Source organism: Oncorhynchus masou, unplaced genomic scaffold (genome assembly GCF_036934945.1).
Source record: "Oncorhynchus masou masou isolate Uvic2021 unplaced genomic scaffold, UVic_Omas_1.1 unplaced_scaffold_5632, whole genome shotgun sequence".
NCBI lineage: Eukaryota > Metazoa > Chordata > Actinopteri > Salmoniformes > Salmonidae > Oncorhynchus > Oncorhynchus masou.
In genome coordinates this window covers 1-12,500 of record NW_027012051.1, presented here as the reverse complement: position 1 = coordinate 12,500, position 12,500 = coordinate 1, and the positions used below count along the sequence as shown (strand labels likewise).

Sequence of the window (12,500 nt, the reverse complement as noted above, 5' to 3'; positions counted from 1 at the left end):
GGAGGTTAGGAAGTGCAGCTCAGTTTCCACCTCATTTTGTGGGCAGTGAGCACATAGCCTGTCTTCTCTTGAGAGCCATGTCTGCCTACGTCGGCCTTTCTCAATAGCAAGGCTATGCTCGCTGAGTCTGTACATAGTCAAAGCTTTCCTTAATTTTGGGTCAGTCACAGTGGTCAGGTATTCTGCCGCTGTGTACTCTCTGTGTAGGGCCAAATAGCATTCTAGTTTGCTCTGTTTTTTTGTTAATTCTTTCCAGTGTGTCAAGTAATTATCTTTTTGTTTTCTCATGATTTGGTTGGGTCTAATTGTGCTGCTGTCATGGGGCTCTGTAGGGTGTGTTTGTGAACAGAGCCCCAGGACCAGCTTGCTTAGGGGACTCTTCTCCAGGTTCATCTCTCTGTAGGTGATGGCTTTGTTGTGGAAGGTTTGGGAATCGCTTCCTTTTAGGTGGTTATAGAATTTAACTGCTCTTTTCTGGATTTTGATAATTAGTGGGTATCGGCCTAATTCTGCTCTGCATGCATTATTTGGTGTTCTACGTTGTACACTGAGGATATTTTTGCAGAATTCTGCGTGCAGAGTCTCAATTTGGTGTTTGTCCCATTTTGTGAAGTCTTGGTTGGTGAGCGGACCCCAGACCTCACAACCATAAAGGGCAATGGGCTCTATGACTGATTCAAGTATTTTTAGCCAAATCCTAATTGGTATGTTGAAATTTATGTTCCTTTTGATGGTATAGAATGCCCTTCTTGCCTTGTCTCTCAGATCGTTCACAGCTTTGTGGAAGTTACCTGTGGCGCTGATGTTTAGGCCAAGGTATGTATAGTTTTTTGTGTGCTCTAGGGCAACAGTGTCTAGATGGAATTTGTATTTGTGGTCCTGGTGACTGGACCTTTTTGGAACACCATTATTTTGGTCTTACTGAGATTTACTGTCAGGGCCCAGGTCTGACAGAATCTGTGCATAAGATCTAGGTGCTGCTGTAGGCCCTCCTTGGTTGGTGACAGAAGCACCAGATCATCAGCAAACAGCAGACATTTGACTTCAGATTCTAGTAGGGTGAGGCCGGGTGCTGCAGACTTTTCTAGTGCCCGCGCCAGTTCGTTGATATATATGTTGAAGAGGGTGGGGCTTCAGCTGCATCCCTGTCTAACCCCACGACCCTGTGTGAAGAAATGTGTGTGTTTTTTGCCAATTTTAACCGCACACTTGTTGTTTGTGTACATGGATTTTATGATGTCGTATGTTTTACCCCCAACACCACTTTCCAACAGTTTGTATAGCAGACCCTCATGCCAAATTGAGTCGAAGGCTTTTTTGAAATCAACAAAGCATGAGAAGACTTTGCCTTTGTTTTGGTTTGTTTGGTTGTCAATTAGGGTGTGCAGGGTGAATACATGGTCTGTTGTACAGTAATTTGGTAAAAAGCCAATTTGACATTTGCTCAGTACATTGTTTTCATTGAGGAAGTGCACGAGTCTGCTGTTAATGATAATGCAGAGGATTTTCCCAAGGTTACTGTTGACGCATATTCCACGGTAGTTATTGGGGTCAAATTTGTCTCCATTTTTGTGGATTGGGGTGATCAGTCCTTGGTTCCAAATATTGGGGAAGATGCCAGAGCTAAGGATGATGTTAAAGAGTTTTAGTATAGCCAATTGGAATTTGTTGTCTGTATATTTGATCATTTCATTGAGGATACCATCAACACCACAGGCCTTTTTGGGTTGGAGGGTTTTTATTTTGTCCTGTAATTCATTCAATGTTATTGGAGAATCCAGTGGGTTCTGGTAGTCTTTAATAGTTGATTCTAAGATCTGTATTTGATCATGTATATGTTTTTGCTCTTTATTCTTTGTTATAGAGCCAAAAAGATTGGAGAAGTGGTTTACCCATACATCTCCATTTTGGATAGATAATTCTTCGTGTTGTTGTTTGTTTAGTGTTTTCCAATTTTCCCAGAAGTGGTTAGAGTCTATGGATTCTTCAATTACATTGAGCTGATTTCTGACATGCTGTTCCTTCTTTTTCCGTAGTGTATTTCTGTATTGTTTTAGTGATTCACCATAGTGAAGGCGTAGACTCAGGTTTTCCGGGTCTCTATGTTTTTGGTTGGACAGGTTTCTCAATTTCTTTCTTAGAATTTTGCATTCTTCATCAAACCATTTGTCATTGTTGTTAATTTTCTTCGGTTTTCTATTTGAGATTTTTAGATTTGATAGGGAAGCTGAGAGGTCAAATATACTGTTAAGATTTTCTACTGCCAAGTTTACACCTTCACTATTACAGTGGAACGTTTTACCCAGGAAATTGTCTAAAAGGGATTGAATTTGTTGTTGCCTAATTGTTTTTTGGTAGGTTTCCAAACTGCATTCCTTCCATCTATAGCATTTCTTAATGTTACTCAGTTCCTTTGGCTTTGATGCCTCATGATTGAGTATTGCTCTGTTTAGGTAGACTGTGATTTTGCTGTGGTCTGATAGGGGTGTCAGTGGGCTGACTGTGAACGCTCTGAGAGACTCTGGGTTGAGGTCAGTGATAAAGTAGTCTACAGTACTACTGCCAAGAGATGAGCTATAGGTGTACCTACCTATGGAGTCCCCTATTGTTCTCTCTCTGACGTCTGGGCTTCACAAGAGAAGGTCCCGATTGGCTTGTGGGGTATCTTTCATTTATTTGGCGTGAGCTCAGGCCAAACAGTAGCCTGTGTAAAGTTGCTAATAAACCGTCAATTCGTAACTCGATCCTCTGTCTGGACAATTGTTCCTTTATGATCGAGTCAGGTCATTACACTACATTAAATACAACGTTAACTAGATATCATCGCCACATAACTTGTCGAATTTAAAAGACACCGTTACCGTTAGTAACGTCTGTTACACTGTAACTTACAGGCAGCCTCACATAAAAACCTATTGGTTAACAAAGCTTTGATTATGACCAAAGTCTATAGTAGTGAAAACTCTCTCTCTCTATTCTAACTTACCACACATTCACATCACTGCCTCGACATGAATGTGTCCTGTCAGAGCCGTTTCCTGTCCGTTAACTGTTAACAGTCTCGAGCCACAGTTTAACCAATGAGCTACAAGGAGGACTGACAGTCACGAGCGGTGCAGCAGCCTCTGCAGCAGCAGCCTCCCCCGGGTCCTAGTGCCCGCCCGGTAAGACGGTTAAGATGCGATGGAACGGTTGACGGAGAGAAAATAAATCACAGAGAAAATATATTGACTGATATATTGAATTGTTTAGGGAAGCTTTAGCTTTGGCTTTAATACATTCTGAAAATACTTGAAAATAAAAATAATAGTAGCCCTCCTCAGGAACAACAAAACCCTCACAGACCAACTTCTTCTTCTATGATATAATGGAGATCCTCAAACCAACGTTAAAGGTGCATGGCGCCACCTACTGTTCTGGAGTGTGTTCAATCACGGTTTACACCTCTAAATCCTCCTACCGAACTCAGTACTTCCCCCATCCCCCCTTCCAAGTGTAATGTTTACTGTTAATTTCACTTTTGTTTATTGTCTATTTCACTTGCTTTGGCAATATAAACATATATTATTTCCATGCCAATAAAGCCCTATGAATTTAATTCAATTGAGAGAGAGACAGCTCCATTTTAATGTATAGGGGACATGAGTCAGTCATGGTTACTCATGGTTATGTGATGAGGCAGCCCAGTTGGTTAAATGAACCAGTCTATTCTCTGAAAGGGGTCCAGACAGCCTGTTCCCAACAGTGGGGTCAGTGGGATTGAATAGGGGCCCCTCTCTCTCTCTCTGACTGGAGGAGAGAAATGAAATGGTGTGTCTCCTCTGGTCAACAATACTCACCTTGAAAGACTCCACAGCCTGTTGGAGCTCCTTCAGCTCCTTCTCTCTCTCCTGGAATCTCTGCTGGACCTTCTGCTGACTCATCCCCAGCTGCCTCTGTGGAGAATCACTCTTCAATGAGCTATCAAGCTTTATTAGTCCAGTAGATCAATAGTATAGTAATGTGACATAGGACCCATAGAAAGGTAGGTCAACATCCCCAGCTGCCTCTGTGGAGAATCACTCTTCAATGAGCTATCAAGCTTTATTAGTCCAGTAGATCAATAGTATAGTAATGTGACATAGGACCCATAGAAAGGTAGGTCAACAATCCTGAGGAAGTCCCTTTACAATATGATATTATGTTGCTATGTGAATGATTATAGTTTTTATGGTAGGTCTACATGTATCAAAGAGTTGAGACTGAACTTTGGACTCATAAAAAGCCATTCAAAATGATAATAGTGATTGACTTTAGAAAATGGTGATACATTTGGAGAATCTGGGTTAACATATCTATATACTCAAGGTTTGTGTTCATATTTGTTCTGCTGTGGATCTATTTCATTTGAATGATCTCATATTCAAACAGATTTAGTTCCTACTGTATCTTTAATTCTTAGTTTATCAGACAGCCACCAACAAGTTGTTCTGGTCTTACCTGTTTCTCAGTCCTCTCTGCTGCAGCTGACACTGTATCATGGCCTTTATGTTCATCCATCACACACAGATAACAGATACACTGCTGATCGGTACGACAGTAAACCTCCAGCAGTTTGTCATGATGAGAGCAGATCTTCTCCTGTAGTTGTGCGGTGGCTTTGACCAGCTTGTGCTTCTTCAAAGCAGGAGATTCATAGTGAGGTTGGAGGTGAGTCTCACAGTAAGAGGCCAGACACACCAGACAGGACATGAGGGCTTTCTGCTTTCTGGTCCCAGTGCAGACATCACACGCCACATCTCCAGGTCCAGCATAGCACAGAGCAGGAGGGGGAGCAGCCTGGAGTCCTGTCTTCCTCAGTTTCTCCACCAGCTCAGCCAACATGTTATTTTTCCTCAGATTAGGCCTTGGAGTGAAGGTCTCTCTGCACTGAGGACAGCTATAGACCCCTTTCAGAACATCCTGATCCCAGCAGCCCTCAATACAGCTCCTACAGTAACTGTGTCCACAGGGAATAGTGACCGGCTCCTTCAGTAGATCCAGACAGACAGAACAACAGAACTGGTCCTGGTCCAGCAAATCTCCCTGTTGAGCCATTTGGACGGTTGTTCACTCTCACACAGACAGACGAGACAGAGACTCAGATCAGTTTCGTTTCCTCAGAAGAGCGTTTGTGGGAAGGGGAGGGACTTCCTGGTTCTGCCAGAGGGGTGGGGTTAGAAGGAGGGAGGGGTTAGAGGGAGGGAGAGAGAGAGAGAGGCAAAGTTGAGAAGGAGACAATGTTTTAGTTCCTAGGTTAGGACCCTTAATATGGAATAAATTAAATAGAGTGGTTAGAATATATAAAGGGTAACAGTTTCTATGAAGTACATATCTATAATGCTTTTAATGAATGTTGTAAAGTCTTAAACTGATGTGCTGTGATACTAACTATAAGCGTCCATAATAACTCATACGTGGTTGTAAAAGTGTACAATGTGTTGTAGATAATTAGCTACAATGGGGGGAGGGGGGACTTGAAATGGATACAATGTACTGTAGGTGAAATGAATACTGTATGTACAGACTGATCATTGAGAATGATGTGACACTTTACATTACAGTGTGTTTATTGGTGTGTAATTGGTCCTGGTGGTACAGTGGTGTAACAGGTACTGTGATGCCTCATTCCTCCACTGTACCAGCAGCAGTAACCCAAACCAGTAATAAGGCTACTGTCATGGAAAGAGGTACAGGAAATATAAAGGATCTACACATCTATGATATACTGTATGTAATGATATGTCTACTAGATGGTGTTCTATACTGTATGTAATGATATGTCTACTAGATGGTGTTCTATACTGTATGTAATGATATGTCTACTAGATGGTGTTCTATACTGTATGTAATGATATGTCTACTAGATGGTGTTCTATACTGTATGTAATGATATGTCTACTAGATGGTGTTCTATACTGTATGTAATGATATGTCTTCTAGATGGTGTTCTACACTGTATGTAATGATATGTCTACTAGATGGTGTTCTATACTGTATGTAATGATATGTCTACTAGATGGTGTTCTACACTGTATGTAATGATATGTCTACTAGATGGTGTTCTATACTGTATGTAATGATATGTCTACTAGATGGTGTTCTATACTGTATGGAATGATATGTCTACTAGATGGTGTTCTATACTGTATGTAATGATATGTCTACTAGATGGTGTTCTATACTGTATGTAATGATATGTCTACTAGATGGTGTTCTATACTGTATGTAATGATATGTCTTCTAGATGGTGTTCTATACTGTATGTAATGATATGTCTACTAGATGGTGTTCTATACTGTATGTAATGATATGTCTACTAGATGGTGTTCTATACTGTATGTAATGATATGTCTTCTAGATGGTGTTCTATACTGTATGTAATGATATGTCTACTAGATGGTGTTCTATACTGTATGTAATGATATGTCTTCTAGATGGTGTTCTATACTGTATGTAATGATATGTCTACTAGATGGTGTTATATACTGTATGTAATGATATGTCTACTAGATGGTGTTATATACTGTATGTAATGATATGTCTACTAGATGGTGTTCTATACTGTATGTAATGATATGTCTACTAGATGGTGTTCTATACTGTATGTAATGATATGTCTACTAGATGGTGTTCTATACTGTATGTAATGATATGTCTACTCGATGGTGTTCTATACTGTATGTAATGATATGTCTACTAGATGGTGTTCTATACTGTATGTAATGATATGTCTCTGTCTTCTAGATAGTGTTCAACCGTTAAGCTGCCTGCACCCGACACCCGACTTGCATCACCACCCTGGATGGTTCCGACCTAGAATATGTGGACATCTATAAATGCCTAGGTGTCTGGCTAGACTGAAAACTTTCCTTCCAGACTCATATCAAACATCTCCAATCCAAAATCAAATCTAGAATCGGCTTTCTATTTCCGCAACAAAGCCTCCTTCACTCACGCCGCCAAACTGACTATCCTACCAATCCTCGACTTCGGCGATGTCATCTACAAAATGGCTTCCAATACTCTACTCAGCAAACTGATACAGTTTATCATAGTGCCATCCGTTTTGTTACTAAAGCACCCTATACCACCCACAACTGCGACCTGTATGCTCTTGTTGGTTGGCCCTTGCTTCATTCTCGGCAACACCCATCCGTAGCACGCGCTCCAGCAGGTGTATCTCACTGATCATCCCTAAAGCCAACACCTCATTTGGCTGCCTTTCCTTCCAGTTCTCTGCTGCCTGTGACTGGAACTTTTATCTCACTCATGTCAGGACCCGGTTTCGAACCTGGGTCTCCGGAGTGAGAAACAGTCACTTAACCAACTGAGCCACGAATAGACAGCAGAACCCAGAAGATGAGGCAGACACAGCAGTACTTAAGACGGTGTATTTAATAAAGAAAAAATCCTAAAATACAAAAATGGCAAATCCAAAAGGTGGTAGGTAAAACACAAAAGAACTCAAAAGAAACTCACCAAAAATAAACAAAAACAAAAAACAGAATACCACAAGAACGTCACCCGGAATCGACAAGAGCACACAGAACACTAGGGCAGGGTGCTAACATACAAACACAGAGCACAGAACTGAGGGAAACAAAGGGTTTAAATACAATCAGGGGAAAAACGAGACACAGGTGCAAACAATAATGGGGATCAAGGGAAAAACACAGGGACAAAAAGCACAATGGGGACATCTACTGACAAAAACCCGGAACAACCCTGGCCAAATCCTGACAGAATCCCCCCCCTAGGAACGGCTCCTGACGTTCCTACCAGCTCTCTCAGGGTGGAGGACCCTGAACTGACGAATGAGGTCAGGGTCCAGGATGTCTTTGGCAGGAACCCAGGAGCGCTCCTCAGGACCGTAGCCTTCCCAGTCCACCAGATACTGCCAGGACCGCTGCACCCGGCGGGGAATCCAGTATCCGGTGGACGGTATAAGCCCGGCTGGCCTCCAATGACACGAGGCGGAGGAGGTCTGTCTGCCGGGACAAGGGGAGAAAAACAACAGGTTTTAACAATGACACATGAAATGTGGGATTAATCTTAAGGGATCTGGGTAAGTGTAGGCGATAAGAAACTGGGTTAACTCCCTGGCAACCTTGAAGGGACCGATGTATTTTTGGGACAGCTTGCGAGACTCCACCCGTAGAGGTAAGTCTCTTGTGGAAAGCCAGACTCTCTGGCCGGGGCGCAGGGTAGGCCCGGGACGGCGTCTGTTGGCTTGTTGTTGATACCTCTGTGAGCGCATCAGATTAAGACGGGTCTTCCTCCACATAAGCCGACAGCGTCTGACGAACCTCAAGGCTGAAGGCACTCTGACTTCTGCCTCCTGGTCCGGGAACAATGGAGGAGCATAGCCAAACTGACACTCGTGCGGGGACATACCAGTGGAGGAGGAGCGCAAGGTGTTGTGCGCGTATTCGGCCCAAACAATAAAGGATGACCATGTGGACGGGTTGTCACGAGTCATACATCGGAGGGTGGTTTCCAGCTCTTGATTCATCCTCTCTGTTTGGCCGTTGGACTCCGGATGATACCCTGAAGATAGACTGGCAGAAGCCCCATGAGTTGGCAGAAGGCCTTCCAAAACCTTGAGGCGAACTGGGGACCTCTGTCAGAAACCACATCTTGAGGAATGCCGAAGACTCGGAACACATGATTAATTACCAACTCAGCCGTTTCCTTGGCAGAAGGTAACTTAGTCAGAGGGACGAACCTGGCCGCCTTTGAAAACCTGTCGATTATGACTAGGATAGTAGTATTGCCATGGGATGGAGGAAGTCCAGTAATAAAGTCCAATGAGATATGGGACCAGGGTCTGTGGGGAACAGGTAAAGGGTGAAGGAGTCCTTGAGGGCGGAGGTGAGAAGATTTGCCCTGGCAGCACACGGGGCAGGCATTGACGAAAGTGGCAACGTCTTCTCTTATGGTAGGCCACCAGAACTTACGCTGGATGAACTCCAAGGTGCGACCTACGCCCGGATGACAGGTGAGGCGAGAGGAGTGCCCCCACAGAAGGACCTGAGTCCTCACTGCCTTGGGGACAAACAACCGATTGGCAGGGCCTCCTTTAGGGTCCGGTTCGCTAGCTTGAGCACGTCTCACGGTATCCTCAACTTGCCACGAGATCGGAGCCACAATCTTAGCAGCAGGAAGGACAGGCATGTCCGTGTCATCTCGAATGGCAGGAGCGTAGACTCGGGACAGGGCATCCGGTTTGAGATTCTTCGACCCGGGCCGATAGGTGAGGATAAACTGGAATCGATTGAAGAAAAGAGACCATCTAGCTTGTCTAGAGTTCAATCGCTTCGCCTGCTGGATATACTCCAGATTTTTGTGGTCCGTAAGCACTTGAAACGGGTGAGAAGCCCCCTCGAGCCAGTGTCTCCATTCCTTCAATGCCATCTTAACCGCTAGGAGTTCACGATCCCCCACATCGTAGTTCCTCTCAGTCGGGGTAAGCCGGTGTGAGAAGAAAGCGCACGGATGAAGCTTCTTGTCTTCACCCCTCTGAGACAGGACAGCTCCAACACCAACCTCTGATGCGTCTACCTCCACCACAAATGGTTCATCCGTAGTCGGTAGTATCAGGATGGGAGCAGAAAGGATGCGCTGCTTGAGTCCTTGGAAGGCCGTCTCAGCTTCTCTTCCCCAAAAACCCTTGCATTGCCACCTTTGGTTAAAGCTGAGAGAGGAGCTGCCACCAAACTGAAGTTCTTGATGAACTTGCGGTAAAAGTTTGTGAAGCCCAGGAAACGCTGAACATCCTTAACGGATTTGGGGGTGGGCCAATCCGCTACCGCCCCTACCTTCCTAGGGTCCATTTGGATTCGACCGGGTTCCACTACAAATCCCAGGAATTGTACTCGGGATGAATGGAATTCACATTTTCCGGCTTAACGTACAGATGGCTGTCCAGGAGGCGTTTGAGTACTTGTCTGACATGCTTAGTGTGTTCTTGAAGGGAGCTCGAAAAGATGAGGATGTCATCCAAGTAAACGAACACAAATATGTTAAGCATATCCCTAAGCACATCGTTTATGAGCGCTTGGAACACCGCTGGGGCGTTGGTCAGGCCGAAGGGCATCACCAAGTATTCATAGTGACCAGTAGGCGTGTTGAAAGCGGTCTTCCACTCGTCACCAGGTCTGATCCGCACAAGATGGTATGCGTTCCGCAGGTCAAGCTTAGTGAAAACAACTGCTTCCTGGAGCAGCTCGAAGGCTGTGGCCATAAGGGGTAGCGGGTAACGATTCGGACGGTTATGTCATTGAGTCCCCGGTAGTCGATGCAAGGACGTAACCCACCATCTTTCTTGGCCACAAAGAAAAACCCTGCTCCCGCCGGGAGGTTGATGGACGCATGAGGCCTGCTTCCAGAGAGTCCTTGATGTAGGTATCCATAGCAGCTCGTTCGGGTGGAGATAGGGAAAAGATCCGACCCCTGGGGGGCAAGTGCCCGGAAACAGGTCGATGGGGCAATCGTAAGATCTATGGGGTGGTAGCATGGTGGCCCTCTGTTTGCTAAACACCAGTTTGAGGTCATGGTAACACTCGGGAACTCGGGTCAGGTCGATGGATTCTAAAGACTCGGGAGTAGAACTCTGGGAATTCTGGAAAATACAAGTAGCTTGGCACGTAGGACCCCACTGCTTGATAGTGCCCACAGACCAGTCGATGTGAGGGTTATGGCTGTGAAGCCAGGGGTATCCAAGGACGAGAGGGAACTCGGAACAGGAGATCAAATGAAAGTTCATCAATTCCTGGTGTTGTGAAACTGAAAGTCTCAAGGAGGTAGTGACATGAGTGACAAGTCCAGATCCCAAGGGCTTCCATCAATGTAGTAACCCTCATGGGGTCACTTAGAAGTTCAGAGGGAACGCCATTCTCCTTCGCCCAGACACCATCCATGAAGTTACCTGCGGCTCCAGAGTCTACCAAGGCTTGAAGGTGAAGCTTGTGGTTGTCCCAGGAGAGGGTGACTGGAATGAGCAGACGGGAGTTGGACGGATGGGAGGAGGTTATGTTTCCCGTTACAGTTCCCCCGGTCTGTACGGGACAGAGCGTTTCCCTGGAGCCCGGGACACGTGGAACGGAAATGGCCCGGTTTGCCGCAATATAGACAGCGTCGCTCCCTCATCCGGCGGTCTCTCTCAGCCTGGGAGATGCGTCCAATCTGCATGGGTTCCGGTGGAGCCAGTGATGATAAAGGTGGGGACTCGGAGCTGGGACTGATAGGAGCTAGAGGTCTACGGTTGAGTTCTCTCTCTCTCAAACGCTGGTCAATGCGTGAGGCCAACTTGATCAGGGACTCGAGATTGTCCGGTGGTTCCCGAGTGGCCAGTTCATCTTGGATAGTGTCGGAAAGGCCTTTCAGAAAGCACACCGTGAGCGCCTCGTTGTTCCAGCCACTCGCTGCTGCCACCGTGCGGAACTGGATGGCATAGTCCGTCACGCTGCGCCAACCTTGATGGAGAGTCAGGAGCTGTTTGGCTGAGTCAGAACCACTGCTTGGGCCTTGAAACACTCGTTTGAATTCCTCAGCAAAGGCAGAGTAGCTGGCACAGCAGGAACTATGGGCATCCCACACAGCAGTAGCCCAGGCCAGGGCTTTTCCGACAGCAGGGTGATGATATATGCGATCTTAGACCGGTCGGTGGGAAACGACGAGGGTTGCAGCTCAAAGGAGAGAGAACATTGAGTGAGAAACCCTTTACAAGCACTTGGATCACCTGAGAACCGTTGGGGAGGTGGAAGACGAGGTTCAGCCAGGGGGTTAACTGCCATGGGTACGTGAACTTGAGGTACTGGGACGGGAACTGTTGCCGGGGTAAGTCGATCAGATATTTGCTTAATGGAAGTCAGCATCTCCGACAGAAGATGAGAATGTCTAGCCATTAAGGCCTCTTGCTGAACCAGGGCGGCTTCGTGGCGTTGGACAGTCTCCTGGTGGTGGGACAGCGTGGCAAAAAGGTCCTGGGAACTGGCTGCCTCTGGGTTCATTTTGGCTCTGTGTTTCTGTCAGGACCCGGTTTCGAACCTGGGTCTCCGGAGTGAGAAACAGTCACTTAACCAACTGAGCCACGAATAGACAGCAGAACCCAGAAGATGAGGCAGACACAGCAGTACTTAAGACGGTGTATTTAATAAAGAAAAAATCCTAAAATACAAAAATGGCAAATCCAAAAGGTGGTAGGTAAAACACAAAAGAACTCAAAAGAAACTCACCAAAAATAAACAAAAACAAAAAACAGAATACCACAAGAACGTCACCCCGGAATCGACAAGAGCACACAGAACACTAGGGCAGGGTGCTAACATACAAACACAGAGCACAGAACTGAGGGAAACAAAGGGTTTAAATACAATCAGGGGAAACGAGACACAGGTGCAAACAATAATGGGGATCAAGGGAAAAACACAGGGACAAAAAGCACAATGGGGACATCTACTGACAAAAACCCGGAACAA

The 12,500-nt window shown here is 45.5% G+C and overlaps 1 protein-coding gene across 1 annotated transcript; it reads right to left on the bottom strand.

Annotated features, from left to right (window-relative positions):
• Nucleotides 1–3,483: 3,483 nt before the first annotated feature.
• Nucleotides 3,484–5,128, bottom strand: LOC135536142 (E3 ubiquitin-protein ligase TRIM47-like). The gene is made up of 2 exons (XM_064962533.1): nt 4,480–5,128; nt 3,484–3,935 (listed from the first exon to the last, which is right to left on the bottom strand). The coding sequence occupies exons 1-2, from the start codon at nt 5,074–5,076 to the stop codon at nt 3,657–3,659; spliced, it is 876 nt and encodes a 291-aa protein (XP_064818605.1). The 5' UTR covers nt 5,077–5,128; the 3' UTR covers nt 3,484–3,656.
• Nucleotides 5,129–12,500: the final 7,372 nt, after the last annotated feature.

Excerpts from the sequence above, each read along its gene's own strand:
- LOC135536142 (XM_064962533.1), bottom strand. The coding sequence starts at position 5,076 with ATGGCTCAACAGGGAGATTTGCTGGACCAGGACCAGTTCTGTTGTTCT. Across the intron at positions 3,936-4,479 it reads CAGAGAGGACTGAGAAACAG|AGGCAGCTGGGGATGAGTCA; the intron begins GTAAGACCAGAA and ends GATTCTCCACAG.